General features: G+C 38.0%; 3 protein-coding genes across 5 annotated transcripts; 1 reads left to right on the top strand and 2 right to left on the bottom strand.

The window, feature by feature from the left end:
• Positions 1-186: 186 nt before the first annotated feature.
• Positions 187-1,131, bottom strand: LOC127248092 (squamosa promoter-binding protein 1-like). Its single transcript, XM_051270273.1, has 2 exons — positions 555-1,131; positions 187-466 (listed from the first exon to the last, which is right to left on the bottom strand). The coding sequence occupies exons 1-2, from the start codon at positions 923-925 to the stop codon at positions 370-372; spliced, it is 468 nt and encodes a 155-aa protein (XP_051126230.1). The 5' UTR covers positions 926-1,131; the 3' UTR covers positions 187-369.
• Positions 1,132-5,599: 4,468 nt separating this feature from the next.
• On the top strand, positions 5,600-8,738 carry LOC127248087 (dof zinc finger protein DOF1.4-like). Of its 3 annotated transcripts, XM_051270261.1 has the most exons (5): positions 5,600-5,713; positions 5,808-5,957; positions 6,270-6,440; positions 6,606-7,581; positions 7,825-8,738. In XM_051270261.1, the coding sequence occupies exons 3-5, from the start codon at positions 6,372-6,374 to the stop codon at positions 8,076-8,078; spliced, it is 1,299 nt and encodes a 432-aa protein (XP_051126218.1). In that variant the 5' UTR covers positions 5,600-5,713; positions 5,808-5,957; positions 6,270-6,371; the 3' UTR covers positions 8,079-8,738. The 3 variants fall into 3 exon arrangements, with proteins under 3 accessions (XP_051126218.1, XP_051126217.1, XP_051126216.1); XM_051270260.1 differs by lacking the exon at positions 5,808-5,957 and having other exon boundaries at positions 5,687-5,713; XM_051270259.1 differs by lacking the exons at positions 5,600-5,713; positions 5,808-5,957 and having other exon boundaries at positions 6,052-6,440.
• A 1,450-nt stretch (positions 8,739-10,188) lies between these two features.
• On the bottom strand, positions 10,189-12,593 carry LOC127247092 (dof zinc finger protein DOF3.1-like). Its single transcript, XM_051268800.1, has one exon. It carries the CDS (start codon positions 11,594-11,596, stop codon positions 10,775-10,777), a length of 822 nt encoding a protein of 273 aa, XP_051124757.1. The 5' UTR covers positions 11,597-12,593; the 3' UTR covers positions 10,189-10,774.
• Positions 12,594-16,757: the final 4,164 nt, after the last annotated feature.

Here is a 16,757-nt window from a genome sequence, read left to right as displayed (position 1 = left end):
CGTAATTCATTATTATAAATATTATACTTTAACATGTATTACACAAAAAAAAAAAAAAAAAATGTAACATAGATCCACATTATTGTATTTTTATGTATATGTTTGTTCTCTGGTTTGGAATTGGTTGAGTGATTGTTTCTTAGTGCTGAAATTATTTGGAAGAAAGGCTTTATAATTAATTAATTTATTTATTTATTTATTGATTTACTAATTACACACACACAAACTGACAGCCGATCGATTCGAGGAAACAAATCCAGCAGCTGACGGTGACATTGACTGACTCACTGACTGACAGAAGAGAGTGAACATTAATTAATTAATTAACTAAGTAATTAGTTAACAGCCCGGCCCGATGGATGGAATTCATCATGCGAAGGAGCTCTTGCGCCGCCGTTCATTGTGTCCGGCCAAACGCCGGCGGCAGCTACGCTTCGCATCGTCGAACTCCGGCAGCTCATGAAACCTGTTAATTTGGTCAATTATCGTACAGCTTTACATATATATATATATATATATATATCATCATGTACTCAGGGACCAAATTAAGTAACCTGCTGCACTGCTGGCAGAAGCGCTGACGTGCGCCGGCGACGAGCACGGCGGCGGCCTTGGCGTGATACTCGCACACTCTGTGGCGACGATGGTACGGCTTGGCATTCGCCATGTCGGCACCGCAATCCTCTACCTGACACGAACGCTGCTGCTGCTGCACCGTCGCCGTCGACGATGATCCAGCCCTTCTCTTAGAGGGAGGACTCAAAGTCAAGGCTCCTTTCTTCTTCCTTTGCCCACCTAATTCTACATCATAATTCATTTCAGTTTCGTCTTCTTCTTCCTCCTCCTCCTCCTCCTCCTCCTCCTCTTCTTCTTCCTCGGATTCTTTAATTATAACCCTCTTCCCTTCTTCCTTAGCCTCCTCCATTGTCTTTCTTGAAGAACGCAGCAGAGAGCGAAAAAGATAAACGAAGGAAGGAAGGAAGAAGAAAGAGGGTGGACCAGTACTATTACTATAGTATTAGTGTAACTGTTTTGGGTATTTTGGTTTAGCTTTTCAGTCACGCTGTTGGTTCAATTCAATTCATGTAAACCGAAATTGGAAGCTTCTCTCTCTCTCTCCACATCTATGTTCCAATCCCAACTCACTCCACTTATTTATTACCTTCATCTTCCATCGGCTATGACATGACACTACAGATCAATTCATGTCTTAATGTACAGTAGTGTACTGTGCTGCTGCCTGCTTTCTTTTACAGTTTTACCTCACCCAATCCAACAAACCGCCATTAATTTACAGTGTTTGGAAAGTGAAATTTAATTCCAGTTCACCCTTCTGCCATTACTGCTGCATAAAATACGAGGTTGGTTAATTTAGAGGACCCTTCATTTCATTGTCGGAATGTATTTCCCATTCAATCTTGAGATAATTGACAGATTCCATCCATCGATGTACGTTTTGCAAAATTGGCATTGGCATTGGCATTGGCTCCACCCCTGGTAAATTGGTTAGTTCGTACATGTTATATCAATGTAAGACCAAGCAGCGTGGTCCACCTCTTTAACCAGGACAGCTGTCTACAATTTCCCGATTTAGGTCTATTGGATCGGGTCAATTGGCCCTGTTTCTTGTTTTAGCCCATTAAAAATGCACAACCATTTGACCAATATAATTACTAGGCCTTTTTTAGTCCGTTTTCTTCTGGGCTTCGGCCCATACCCACGCAGACACACACACACACACATGGGTATGTGTGTGGATATTTCTTTATTACAGTTTATAAATGGGTTTAGTTAGATTTGGGGGATATAGGAGGGACCACAAATCCAGGATAAAGACTTGTGGAACAAAGATGGTCCCCTGGAGTTAGGCCAACAGCACTTGCACTCATGATTTTTTATTTTTATTTCTCTGTCCATAAGTAACAAATAATTTTATTTAAAAAATATATATATATATATAAATAAATAAAATAGGTTGTGACTCTGTCATAAAAGATTATTTGAAGTTGACTCCCACGAGTCCTAATTATGTGCATTAAATATGGATTAGTGGTCCCGTCCCTGTCCCTCGTTCGCTACTGACTCGAGATTAATTGCCTTAATTCATTCCATTACATTACCAAACCCTAATTTTATTTATTTATTTGAACCATGCATGCAATTTGCAAATATTATTGGCTTAATTCTTAAATTAGATGTTTCGTGTATATATGCTCTGATTAACTAATGAGTTTAAATAATATGTATATTAATTAATTACTATAAGATGTAAAATATATATAATATAATGGCTGAATTTGGATAGTTTTAAAGTTGGGGGTAGAAGTTGCCCGTTTGGGAAATTAATGAACACCCTGCTTTAAATATTTTGTCGTCTTCTGTCGCTGTAGTGCATTGTCATAAATTAACTCATATATAATTCATACATGTATATAGTTCGACAATCTAGTCTAAGAAGAAAGAAATGGGCCTCTGAATATATATTTCTATGTATGTATGTATGTACGTATCAATATCCTCCATTGATGTGTTAGTTCAGTTCTTGGTGTGATTTGTCTGCTCTGCTTCCATTTGAAGCCAAGTCATTCATTTCATCAAGAAATTAAAGAACCACAGAAAATCCAAATAAAAATTCAAACAAGAGGCTCGTTAATTAATCTCCAAGCTCTTTAAAAATTTCCCTCTTTTGGGTTGGTTGCGTTTTATTAATTTGATTCTATTTTAAGTTTGACTTTTTTTAATTTGTTATCGAATTTATTGAGGGAAATCTACCAGAAATTGTCATTTGTCATTTTGCACACGTATAGTGCGATTATCTTGGCTGGTTTATGCTTGTTTTGAGATTCAGGTGGACTCAGTGAATATATCTTTTATTCTATAAATATAAATCTTATATATATATATATAATAAATTAATTAATTTAAACATATATATATATATTTATAATGTGTGGGGAGTGGGGGGAAGTTTCCAATGGGGACAATGGTCCTCATGTTGATGCTTGATTAAAATGGAGGGGGGCATGTGGAGTCAGGTTGACCAATCCACTTTGCCATACCCCATTTTCAATATATATATATATATATGATTGTGTGTGAGAGGGAATGTATTGGCTCCGTTTATACAGTGATTAAAAAAATTAATAATATTTAATGTGATATAAAAATATATATATATATATATATACCAACAAGTTTTAAAAATATGTATATGAAGAGAATATTAATTAGTAGTATATTTGAAGAGGTGTTAGGTCATGGGTGTGACTCAAACCAACTTGTATGTGACGTACAATGTCTATGTATATATATATATATAATATGTGTGTATTTTATTACATGAATATTATAATTATGTGTCAATTTCATTCTCTAGGACTGCACAAAAGTTTGGTTTTGTTCATCCTACATGTATCAACAACTGCAGTATGAATACATTAGTACTGCTTTGTTATATATATATATATAAATTAAAAGTAAAAAATTTTAAAAAATAAAAAAATCTAATTGGTTAATTTAGGATGATAATGAAATTCATTCGCGAGTGAGAATTCATCACATGATAACCTATTATTAAATAAATTTTGAAAAAGTAAATACAAAAAGGAAAAGATAAGGGAGTATATGTTTTGGTCCCATTTAATTTCATGTGCTGATTTGACCATTCATATATACATACATTTTTATGTTTTGATTTTAATTCACGTCATGTATATATTTATATATATAATTTGCTATTCTGTGTGCATTTTTAGACAAATATTATAATTCCAGAAACACTATTTGCTTTAAATAGCCCCAAGTCCCGATTCAAATTTGAATGGAGTGATGCTATATATGGAGAAAGTATATATTTTTAATAATTTTAATCTTTTAAAAAAAATTCTTGTCATAATATATATATATATTTTTTTACCAGGCAATAAAATTAAAACACAGAAATATATATATATATATATATATACCATTATAAAAACTTGACCAATTCTTGTATATATATATATATATAAAGCAGGACGTACGGATGTACATGATGAGACCAACCTTTCCATTGTCATTAAATGACAACGAGAATAACGTTATTTATTTCTTTTAGGAATATAATTATAGTTAGAGATTATAAACGAAAAACACTAATAATCTCTTGGAAGCTAGTAGCTGAAAAGGGCATTCAAATTATTGCCTATTTGTCCATCGATCATCAAATCAAACATTTTGGAAGCAGGGAGGCATACGAGAAATTTTTATTTTTTTATTTTTTTTAAAAGACACCCACCCCAATATTATACAATTAATCACACAAAATTAAATGCTATTAAAATCACAATCTCACACATTCAAACCCTAAAATAATTAAATTTCACAATTTGGGAATTAGTTATACCCAATCACTCATTAAACAATATAATAACATGCATGCTTTAATTGGATTTATGAATTAATAAATAAAATTATATATATGGATAGATAGATAGATAGAATTAATCTGGAGATGATGAAATCCCTCGGGTGACTACAAAATCCGAATGTTTTTATTATTTCTCAGCTTTTGTCTCAAGGGAGACCACATGCCCTCTTGTGCTTTTGTGTAAGTAAATTTTAAGAGCATAATAAATAAATAAATAAAAATTTCTGAGTTACATACGTACTGCTGCATGCCAAATTTTATTATTTAGTTAATATTTAGGAAACTGGGGATGTGTATGAGAGAATAAATGGGATCTTGTGGTCATGCATTCACATGGGAATTAGATCAGCTGTCTCCTTTTCAGTTTTCTCTGTAAGTGTAATAATTTTTTGGGTGTCCAAAAAATCCTTCAATAATTCAAATAAATAAATCTATTTCATGTAACGGAAATAATAATATCTGTCTGCATGGGCATAATATGTTATATAGTTTATTACTTCATCAATTTTAATTTTTGCTGTCGTGTAATTAATTAGTTAAGTGCAAAAAAACATAGTCTGTCGGCACAATTAAGATCTCACTGGTGCAGCCTAAACACTATAGACGTAATAGTATATATTATCTAGTAAATATTCTTGGTGCACAAAACAGCCAGAAAACTGCGATGTAGAATAATATATAGCCAGTTAAATGAATAATAGTAATAAAAAAATTTATTGTTAAAGAAAGCCCCCGATGATTCAGCAAAAAAGCAGAATAAAAATAAAAAAAAAAAAAATTAAATTATTTATATTGGGTGATGTACAGATAGTTGCAATTATTATAATAGAACAAGAATAAGTGGGATTTGCTGTTCGTGTCTGGGGTTTTGAGCCCTTGGGATTCCCTCTATCTCTGTCTCTCTATCTCTTATCGTACATTTTCAGAGGCTCCCAGGAGCTGAGCTCCAGTTGAATCCTGACCGTTAAACATCGTGGGGGTGGTACAATCGACGGTGTATGGGTTGCATGGAGATGCAGGGCTTTTAAGGTAGTGTGATGTTGATGATTGGGAATGTAATGTTCTATAGAAAAGAGAGAGAGAGAGAGAGAGAGAGAGAGAGAGATGGATAGATAATAGAGAGAGAGAGAGAGAGAGAGAGAGAGAGAGAGATTGATGGATAGATAATAGAGATTTGTAATATTGGGCTCTGCAAATTCCATTGTTGGCTTGGCTGCCCTTTCTTGAACTTCTCGAGAATCATTTGTCATATGCTCCCTGCCTTTACTTCTTTGTCCTCTTCTTACCCTCGGAATGTATAAAAATGTATGTATATATATATGTATATGTATGTATCTATGTGTGTGTATGCACGTCCCTTCAATATCTGTTCATACTTTTTTTTTTGTTGTTGTTGCAGGGCTAACAAGAATATGTCAGCCGTGAAATTTCAACACAAACAAGAACATAGATTCAGTTGTTTATTCTTAGATTCGATTGTGAATATTATGGAAGTGAAAACTTGGAAACCCTACAAAGAGAGTGAAATTTGTTAGGGCTCAAATTTTTGGTCTCTCTCTCTCTCTCTCTCTCTCTCTAAAAGGGGTCTTTACAGTGCAGAATAGTTGATTGGCATTCCCACTTGATTCATTCAAATTTTTGAGAAGTGTCTGTCTCAATTAAATACATATATTAGGACAGAGTGAAACGGGATTAAAGTAATTGATCTCCAATCAAATAATAATAATATATAATGGTCTTGCTGACTGTCCCTTCACGTGAAATTACAATTCTAAAGAATGAATTAATTCCCTGTCTAATCATTCTCTTGCCTTGTTCTTCTCTCTCACTCTATTTCTTTCTCTCTCTATCTCTTTCGCAGTATTTGAAGCGAAGCCCGTCAACGAGTGAGTTCTCACGACGTCGTCCCGTCACCAGCTCCTTGTCTCTTTGCTCTTTGTTTCAAACGATTCCTCGAGCACAAATGCTTCGAAACTCTCAGAAGATCACGACCTCCATCTCTCCAGGCAGCACTGGCAATCAATGGCCACAGGTTCCTCTCTCTCTCTCTCTAAATTATTAGACTTGTTGTAACATGATGACCCCATTTTTTGTTTCGTAGCTTTTGTCATGGAATATCCCCCAATTCCGTGTTGCTAATTCTATTGCCCTAAAAAGTAATTCGTCTTCCCCCTTTCTTTCCTCTTTGCTTGCTCAGAACCAGATGCTACTTGATGATCAGAAACCCACTCTCATGGCCTCATCATCATCCGCCAACAATAATCACAACAACAACAACAACAATAAAGCCATGGAGAAAACCAATCAAGATCATCAGCCTCTCAGGTGCCCTCGCTGCGATTCCTCCAACACCAAGTTCTGTTACTACAACAACTACAGCTTGTCTCAGCCCCGCCACTTCTGTAAAGCCTGCAAACGCTACTGGACCAGAGGGGGAACTCTCCGGAACGTCCCCGTCGGCGGCGGCTGCCGGAAAAACAAGAGGGTCAAGCGCCAGGCCCCTAGCGGCGGCGCCGATGGAGGAATTTCGTCGTCCTCAGCCTCAGCAAACCCTAGCGTTCAATCTTTGACAGATCTGTCCCCGCCATCGAGTCACATCAACAATCCTTTGTTCTACGGCCTTTCTACCAGTCCTCTCGAGCTCAATTTCCCCTTTTCCGGCCTCGGATCGGCTAGGGTTTCCAGCGCCGGATTCGATCTTCAGCATCAGATGAATGGGCTTGGAATAGGTGGTTTCTCGTCGGGACTCATGGCGGCGGAGCTGCCGTCCGGCGACCAAAAAAACGGTTTCAAGCAAATCCAGGACGTGCTCGCCGCTCCCAATTCCCCGTTTTATTCATCTGCGGGTAATCATAATAATTCTCTCTTCTTCGGATCTTCATCGAACTTTGCAGCAGCTTCGACTTCAACAATGGCGTCTTTGCTTGCTTCCGGGCTTCAACAACACAAATACAATACTGCTAACAGCGATCATCATCTGATTCCGTATGGTGAAACTGAAGCTCAATTAAATGGAGAAATGGGGAAAGAATTGAAAATAGGAGACAACATCAGGTTCCCTCTTATGAACCCTAATCATCATCCGACGGCCCAGATTAATTCCTCCGATTCTTCTTCTCTCGTATGGAACACAGCTGCAAATGTTGGTGCTTGGTTCGATCCTTCAAACATAGGTTCTTCTTCATCAGTCCCTTCTCTGATCTAGCCACTTCACGCCATTATTATTATTATTATTATTATTATTATTTCTTTTTCAAAATTTCTTTGCTTCGATCTCCATCTCCCCTCATTGAATTCGTTAACTTGGGTCTTTCTTCAGCGGGTGGTTCCTCTTTCTGTCGAGTCTTTAATTTCCTTCTTCGTCCCTTCCTTTGTTTGCTTAATTATATTACTTAGGTGTAATAATCTGATACCAGGAACGAATAAAAAAACACATATCAGAATCTCGATTAACCATGGTAGAACTGATTTGGATCGGAGTGTTCCTGTCGGCAGCAATCAAGCACTACATCGATCATCATCGATCAGCCTGCAATTATTTTTGAGTTGGGAGGCTGTCCTCATCGTCGTTAACTCTGCGCTGAGAGGAACCTCGGATCCTCTTCCCATCTGCCAAAAAAGCTTTGCCATGAGCTGCAACATTATCGTCTCGGAGGGCATAATTAATTAGCAGAGAAGCTAATTAAGGTTTGATCCTTTATGTGAAGTTTTCCAGTTCTTGGAATATGATTATGTGTATATATACATCTATATAGATTATTTATATCTATCTGTTCATGACGCTGATTTAATGTTTTGGCACATTATTTCAGTATGTTCGTTAGGTTTTGGGGTGGGGTTTTAATTTTTTTTTTTTTACATATGTTGGATTTAAGAGACTTTCTTGGAGAAAGTGAAGAAGGGTCAGATCATTAGGACTGTCCTAGTGTTCTTTTTTTTTTTTTAACATTTGTTGATTTTGATGCTCAGTTTAGAGGAAAGGGTTGGGTATATTGGTATTGGGTAATGGTATACAAGAGTGGGAGATCCTTATTTCAATGTAAGTTCAAATTTCTAAATTTAATTGCTTTTTCATGCTTATATGTATATGATTTCTTTTCTTCACTCTGATCTGATTAATTTCTTTATCTAAACTTGTTGCAATGCAAAAAACAGCATGCAGAAATTTTCAAAATTCACGTATATGTATGTATAGTATTGCAGTAGAGGGCAATGTGAAGCTATATCTCAAAGTATAGGGGCTGGAAATGATATAATTTAGATTTCAGGGCGCGAAAAGATACACCCTCTTGAAATAACTCCTCGGCCCGTAAAGAAAGTGAAAGTTATACATTTGGCCCACTTTGTATAATCCCATTAATGCTCAACGGTAAAACAACAGTAAAGTCATCCAATTAATGAGTAATTACTGTTTGAATCAAAACTTCAGTTATACTCAAAGCATCAATAAAATGTTTTTTCAATTAAGGATATTCTTGTTTAAATTATTAATTTTTTTTGCATATGTCGTAAGTAATTGACTTGACCCTAATGGGCTAATTTCTAATGCGTGTTTAAAGTGACTCCCCACACGTGTTTGGCGAAGTAAATTAATTGTACATGTTAATGCAATGAAAAATTCTTAAAAATGTGACCTTTTTAACAGTAATGATATTAAGAAGGGTAACAAGTACAGCAGAGAGTACATTATATCTATAGAGAGAGCGAGAGAGAATAATTGGAGGGTAGAGAATCCAATGGAATTCTACTAACTACTCGTAGTCCTGATGAGATGCAATGCAAGGATGGTAATGATGAGGCTGTAAACTTAAAGTGGAAGAGAATTTGAAGGGCCTGCAAGGTTAGACTTAGGCACGTGGAAAAGACAACGTGGACTGGAGCCATTAAATTAAAGCATGCTATTGTATTCGGACACTTGTGCTGTGTGTACGAATGTATGTATAATCAGTAATACTACAATGGACGTCACGTAAGTATGTATGTATGTGTATGTATATGTATAATGTGTGGAATCATTGAGTGGACCACAAGTGTTGCCAGAAATTACGTTAAAGTGGGGTGGAATGGTCATCTTTGATTGGGGCAAATTAATGAAAATACAATCATTGAGAAATACTATATATTAAAGACGATTTACAAATGAAATGAAATGAAATGACCAGAAGACTAGAGAGAGAGAGAGAGAGAGAGAATGAAATGCAATGATGATTGATGGTGCGTAGTACTCAACTCAACTCAACTCAACTCATCAGTACTACTGATCAATATTGGATCATGCATATTGAACAAACACTCATTGTTTTCCAAGCTAATAAAAAACACCTAACATTTGGGGCCCTTTATTGTGCATGCTTGCCTTATTCCTTATATATTGGTAATATAATTAATGGACCCTCGATAGATATATCGAGAACCAACTATTCTCATGATGTAGTAGTAATGTACTTGGGATGGTAGTGTTAAAGCTAGACACTGGATTGTTCCTTCCTGCACTGTCTGTGTGTATATATATATATATATATATATGTGTGTGTGTGTGTAATTAATAGTGTGAAAGGAATATTTTCACTTTGTTACAGATATATGGAAATCTATATATTGTGTTTTATTAATTTGATTATTATTGTAAGATGTATATCTATCTACAAAGTAATTAGTTAATGGAAATTGGATATTAGAGAGACAGACATTGGCGCATGCACACCACATTACATAAAGAACAGTCTTATCTCTATCAACTTTTATATATATATATGTATAATGTATGTAGGCTGACAGTTAGCATGTCCATTCATGCTTTATTCCCATAGCTAAACACCTTCTTTTTTGACAACTTTTACACTCCACAAAAACCCTATTTAATCATCGTAGGAACAATTATTCTTTCTTTCTTTCTTTCTTGCAATTGTCATCTGTTGATCACAATTGACAACTGAGACCAATACTAAACATTATACAATGTCGTCAGAAAAGAAATAAAAATAAAATTAAAAGAACATTACAAGAATGGTATAATAGCACACAGAGTGTATGAAAGTCCACTTTTAACTTTTAAATTGTATAAGTAAGGACAAACCTAATCAATTACTTGTCTAAGGTCGATAAATATATATATTGTTATTTATAATCCATTTAATTTTCAAATTTAATTACATAACTATATATATTAAGCCAACTTTTCTACAAGGGAATTAATCCAAAGTCTTCCCAAAACACCCCAATAACTCAGAAACAAGAAAATTAGAAATTAAAACCTAATCAGGATGGATATCCAAGAAATATCTGGGTGAGTTGAGGATTTTTGTTTCTTTCTTTTTTAATTTCTTGCCTTCGATCAGTTAATATATCGTTGCATGCCCGTACAATTTACTGCGAAGGTGGAAATCCGAAATGATTATGATCGGACCACCGGTTTGGATGGATTGACGAACTCGGTTGACTGTCGGCGGCGTTGGCGGCGCCGCCTATCCAAAGCCCGTGGCTTGCGGCGGAAGAGCTTGCAGCTGTGTCTCTGGTAATAAAGCTTTGATTCAAATAACTGGTCAGTGCTCTCGGAGGATTATCATTCAGATTCTGCTGTGATGTGAAGAAATCATTCAACGGTTGGAATTGATTTGGCGGCGGCGGCGCCATCATAGATGTAAGATTTATTCCAGGCAAAAACGACAAACTTCCACCATACTGGCTGTTCCCGCCGTCTAGATTCACGGCGGCCCCTTGATTGGCCCTAGGCGGTGCTGCAGAATGTAAGAATCCCCCGCCGGAGAAGAAGGAATTAGCCATCGACGGCGAAGCTCTAACTGAAGACTCGCCGGAAATCATGCCGATGTAGTTTCTTGAAGGAATTGGGGGTGATGAAGAATGAGGTGTTGCGATGATCTGGGATCGAGATGAAGATGGTATGGAAATTGGCCTAGGGCGTTTGCCTCTCCGGCAGCCGCCTCCGACGGGGACGTTCCTGAGAGTGCCGCCGTGAGTCCAATACCTCCGGCAGGCCTTGCAGAAGTACCTCGGCTGTGCGAGGCTGTAATTGTTGTAGTAACAGAACTTGGTGTTGGAAGAATCACAGCGGGGGCACTTCCGCAGCGGCTGCTGCTGCTGCTGGTTGTGGTGGTGGCCGTTCCCCGCCGCCGCCGCCCGCCGCGGCGTCTCGAATTTTTCCCGATCATTCCTGCCTCCTCCCTCCATGCTCCGTACACAACCGGACCGGACAAATTGGGCGTATATATATATATAGCTAATTAAATGAATTAGGGATTTGGGGATGAAATCGAAATCAGCTTTGGATATATGTTAATTCAACGAAGGAGATACGAATGCAATCCCAAGACGTCTTTTTGGATTTTGGGGATGATAAATTGGAGTTGGGAAACATGGGACAACAATGGCGCCATCAGAAGGATCGTTGAATTCTTCTCCACCTACTTTCAAAAACCAGGAGCTGTTATTAAATTTGTATTTTGGGGGTTTTCTTTCTTCATCGTTTTTCTTGAAAAGTAACGAAATATATAATCTGGAGGGATTTTACATTTACTGCCGTAAAGTAAATGAAAGTTGCTGAATTGAAATCAAGATATATATATATATATGTATATAAAAGCAGGTAGCAAATAAATTAAAATTAAAGTAGGTTGAGAATGAGGGAGAAGCACTACTCTCTCTACAGCTGCCTTTCTCTTGTTCTTCTGCTTAAGGCTTAAGGAAAATACTTATAAAGGAGGGGGCTGACTCTGTACGGACCATATAAAGAAAAAATAGAAATTAAATTAAAATTGAGAGGAAGATGGTCGTCGATCGTCAATTCAAGGTAGGTAGGTGCAAACAGAGGTGCAGATTCTGTCTGAGAATTAGAATAAATTAGAGACAACATGTTACCGATCGATCCATATATGTCTTGCTGTTGCAGCAATATAATGCCGATGGATCAGATTTGGGACTTCTCAGTAAATTGAAAGGGACAGCAAACACTAACAAAGAACCCAACCTGCAAGCAGTCTGAAATTAATAATAATAATGATATAGTGGACCAGGGCAGGGAAGGAAGGAAGAGGCGGCGGTGTGGTGGCGGAGATAGAGACGGCTGCGGGGTGGCGTATTGAATAACAAACCAGCATACAAGAAAACATTTTGGTTTCTTTTATTGCCTAGTCAATGCAGTTATATTTTCTATTATTAGTCCTATTATGTAGGAAGCAGTTGTTTCATTTTTTTCTTTTGCGTGTATTAAGGAACCAGTTGTAAGTCTCAACCTATATAAAAAGGCTTCAGTTTTTCAGCAATAAAAATTATCTTCCTTCTTCGATTCATCTTCGTATTAAAAACACTGTGTGTGTTCAACAGTCTGGTATCAGAGCCAAAAGGCAGTAAGCAGCAACAATGAGTGATCCTCAAGTCATCGGTGGAGTCAAGAAACTCAACAACAACAACTATAACTCTTGGTCTACATGCATTATGTCTTATATGCAGGGACAAGATTTATGGGAAGTTGTCAATGGAAACGATGTGGTTTCACCAGAAGCTGAAGATGCGAACGGAGTGCTTCGGAAGTGGAAGATCAAAGCTGGAAAAGCTATGTTCGTGTTGAAGACGACGGTCGAAGAGGATATCCTGGAGCACATACGGGAATCGAAAACTCCCAAGGAAGTATGGGATACGTTTACCGAGTTGTTCTCCAAGAAAAATGATACAAAACTTCAACTTTTAGAAAGTGAGTTGCTGTCGATAGCGCAACGAGAGATGACAATCTCACAATACTTTCACAAGGTGAAGTCTTTATGCCGAGAAATCTCTGAATTGGATCCACAGGCTCCTATAGGTGAAGCCAGGATGAAACGAATCATCATCCATGGTTTGAAGTCAGAATATAGGAGCTTTGTCGCTGCAATACAAGGGTGGCAAATTCAACCATCACTTGTTGAGTTTGAGAATTTACTTGCAGGACAGGAAGCCTTAGCAAAGCAGATGGGAGGAGTCTCACTGAAGAATGAAGAGGAGGCACTCTATGCTGAGAAAGGCAAATGGAATTCCAAGAAACATGTTCGTGGGTCCAAGAAGAATGACGATAAGACAAGAAATCACCAAGGCGAAAGAAGTCATTTTCTAAAAGGAGGTTCAAGGGATCCCACAATGGACAAAAAGTGGCACCGAAAATGCTACAATTGCGGGAAAATGGGTCACATAGCAAAGGACTGCTGGTCGAAGAAGAAAACTGTGGAGAGTAATGCGGCTACCTCAAAATCTGAAGAAGAATGGGATGCAGAGGCCATGGTTGCTGTCGCAAAAGAGGAGTTGGCACTCACGGCTACTGATATTAAATGTCAAGTCGATTGTGATGATGACTGGATCATTGATTCAGGCTGTTCAAACCATATGACGGGTGACAAGAAGAAATTCAAGAAGCTGTCTAAATACAAAGGAAGCCATGTGGTGGTGACTGCAAATAACTCAAAATTGCCGATAGCTCACATCGGTAATACAGTAGTTTCCCTTCAAAATGACGATATCAAGATTCCACTCCAAAATGTTTTTCATGTTCCGGGTATGAAGAAAAATCTTTTATCTGTTGCACAATTGACTTCGTCTGGCCTCTATGTTTTGTTTGGTCCACAAGATGTTTGGGCATTTCAGCATATTGAAGTTCCAAAAGAGCATGTGATGAAGGGACAAAGAAAAGAGTCGGTCTATGTGATGTCTGCAGAAGCTGCATATGTGGATAAGGCGAGACAAAATGAAACGGCAGACTTGTGGCACATGCGACTAGGTCATGTTAGTTATTCAAAGTTGGACATAATGATGAAGAAGTCTATGCTAAAGGGGCTTCCACAGCTTGAAGTAAGAAAAGACACTGTATGTGCTGGATGTCAGTACGGGAAAGCACACCAGCTGCCATTTGGAGACTCTACTTCCCGAGCAAATGAGCCACTAGAGCTGATTCATTCTGATGTTTTCGGTCCGATCAAGGAGGCCTCAACTAGTGGAATGAAGTACATGGTGACCTTCATTGATGATTTCTCAAGGTATGTTTGGATTTATTTTATGAAAAATAAATCTGAGACATTTTCAAAATTTAGAGAATTCAAAAGGACAGCAGAAGGAGAAATTGGTAAGTGTGTTCGTTGCCTTCGTACCGACAATGGAGGAGAATACACTTCAGATGAATTTTCAGATTTCCTTCGGAGTTGCAAAGTGCGACGACAATTTACATGTGCTAATACCCCACAACAAAATGGAGCATCTGAAAGAAAGAACAGACACCTAGCAGAGGTGTGTCGGAGTATGCTTCATGCGAAAAATGTCCCTGGACGTTTCTGGGCGGAAGCAATGAATACAGCAGCCTTTGTCATCAACCGGCTTCCACAACAAAGGCTAAGTTTTCTCTCACCTTTTGAGAAAGTATGGAATTTGAAACCTACAGTTGGTCATTTTCGTGTCTTTGGATGTGTATGCTATGTATTTGTTCCTAACCACCTACGCAGCAAAATGGAAAAGAAAGCTGTAAGATGTATCTTTGTAGGATATGACAGCAATAGGAAAGGATGGCGTTGTTGTGATCCTACAACTAATAAGTGCTACACGTCCCGCAATGTAGTGTTTGATGAAACTTCCTCGTGGTGGTCCTCTAGCAAAGAAGAACTTCCTGATTCAAATGCTCTGCAGAAGAAACTTGAAGTCCCCCAAATTCAGTTGCGCTTAAATGACGCTGAAATCGATAATGGTGATGAAAAAGACTTGGTTCAAAATTCTTGGCAGACTGGTGTACATCAAAGACTAGTGGAAGAGAGCGATTCCACTGAAGAAGTAGTACCAACTCCATTAAGAAGGTCGACTAGAATAAAGTATCCAAATCCCAAGTATGTTAACGCTGCCATAGCGGAAGAAATCGATGCAAAAGAACCTGAGACATTTGAAGAAGCATCCAAAAATCCTGAGTGGATTAAAGCTATGGAGGAAGAAATTGCCGCGCTGAAGCATAATCAAACTTGGGAGCTCATGCCAAAGCCAGAAGATGTGAAACCCATTTCTTGCAAATGGGTATACAAACTAAAGCGCCGCACAGATGGATCAATAGAGCGACATAAAGCTCGACTGGTGGCTCGCGGATTCTCTCAACAGTATGGGCTGGACTATGAAGAAACATTCAGCCCTGTTGCAAAGCTTACAACAGTGAGAGTTTTATTAGCACTTGCTGCAAGCAACAATTGGGATTTGTGGCAGATGGACGTAAAGAATGCATTTCTGCACGGGGAGTTAGATCGAGAAATCTACATGATACAACCGATGGGTTTCTATAGCCACAACCATCCTGAGTATGTTTGCAAGCTTCGAAAGGCACTTTACGGATTGAAACAGGCACCACGGGCATGGTATGGTAAGATAGCTGAATTTCTTACACATAGTGGTTATTTAGTGACATGTGCAGATCCTAGCTTGTTTGTCAAAGCTAATGAAGAGAAGCTAGCTGTTATGCTAGTATATGTGGATGACTTGATCATGACAGGAGACTGGGAAGAAGAAATACAACAAACCAAAAAAAATCTCTCTGTTCGTTTTCAAATGAAGGAGCTTGGACAACTGAAGCACTTTCTTGGCTTAGAAGTAAATCATACTCATGAAGGAATATTTCTTCATCAACACAAGTATTCCACAGAATTATTGAAAAAATTCGGAATGCTTGAATGCAAGCCAATCTCAACACCAATGGAGCAAAATGCCAAATTGTGTGCACATGAAGGGAAAGATCTAGAAGATGCCATGATGTATCGGCAATTAGTGGGCAGTCTCATCTACTTAACGATAACAAGGCCAGACATCTCCTTTGCAGTTAGTGTGATGAGTCGCTATATGCAAAATCCAAAGAAGTCTCACCTAGAAGCAGTCCGACGAATCCTAAGATATGTCAAGAGCACACTTGACTTTGGAATTAAGTTCAGAAGGGACGAAGATTGCAAGCTACTTGGCTACTGTGATGCTGATTATGCAGGAGACCACGATACCCGACGCTCAACTACTGGATACGCTGTCATGTTTGGGTCTGGAGTTGTATCTTGGTGTAGCAAAAGGCAACCAACTGTGTCATTATCGACGACAGAAGCGGAGTATCGAGCAGCAACTATGGCAGCTCAAGAAATCATTTGGCTTGTGCAATTGTTGAAAGAGCTGCATCAACAAGTCAAGTATGATATCTTATTATATTGCGATAACCTATCAGCAATACGTCTTGCCGAAAATCCAGTTTTCCATGCAAGAACTAAGCATGTGGAGGTGCACTACCACTTTATCAGAGAAAAAGTCTTGCAAGATGAGATTAAACTGGAACATATTGGGACAGAAAACCAAGTTGCAGACTTAT

Source organism: Andrographis paniculata, unplaced genomic scaffold (genome assembly GCF_009805555.1).
Source record: "Andrographis paniculata isolate CXL003 unplaced genomic scaffold, ASM980555v1 Contig32END, whole genome shotgun sequence".
In the NCBI taxonomy this organism is placed as follows: domain Eukaryota; kingdom Viridiplantae; phylum Streptophyta; class Magnoliopsida; order Lamiales; family Acanthaceae; genus Andrographis; species Andrographis paniculata.
Note: the sequence above shows the minus strand (reverse complement) of the source record. Positions and strands in the feature narration are given on the sequence as shown.

Bases quoted from the DNA above. Each gene is read 5' to 3' on its own strand.
- LOC127248092 (XM_051270273.1), bottom strand. From the start codon at position 925: ATGGAGGAGGCTAAGGAAGAAGGGAAGAGGGTTATAATTAAAGAATCC. The intron at 467-554 runs GTTACTTAATTT...CCAAATTAACAG, and splicing joins TTCTGCCAGCAGTGCAGCAG to GTTTCATGAGCTGCCGGAGT.
- LOC127247092 (XM_051268800.1), bottom strand. From the start codon at position 11,596: ATGGAGGGAGGAGGCAGGAATGATCGGGAAAAATTCGAGACGCCGCGG.
- LOC127248087 (XM_051270259.1), top strand. From the start codon at position 6,141: ATGGTCTTGCTGACTGTCCCTTCACGTGAAATTACAATTCTAAAGAAT. The intron at 6,441-6,605 runs GTTCCTCTCTCT...TTGCTTGCTCAG, and splicing joins CTGGCAATCAATGGCCACAG to AACCAGATGCTACTTGATGA. The intron at 7,582-7,824 runs GTTCTTCTTCAT...ATCTGATACCAG, and splicing joins GTTCGATCCTTCAAACATAG to GAACGAATAAAAAAACACAT.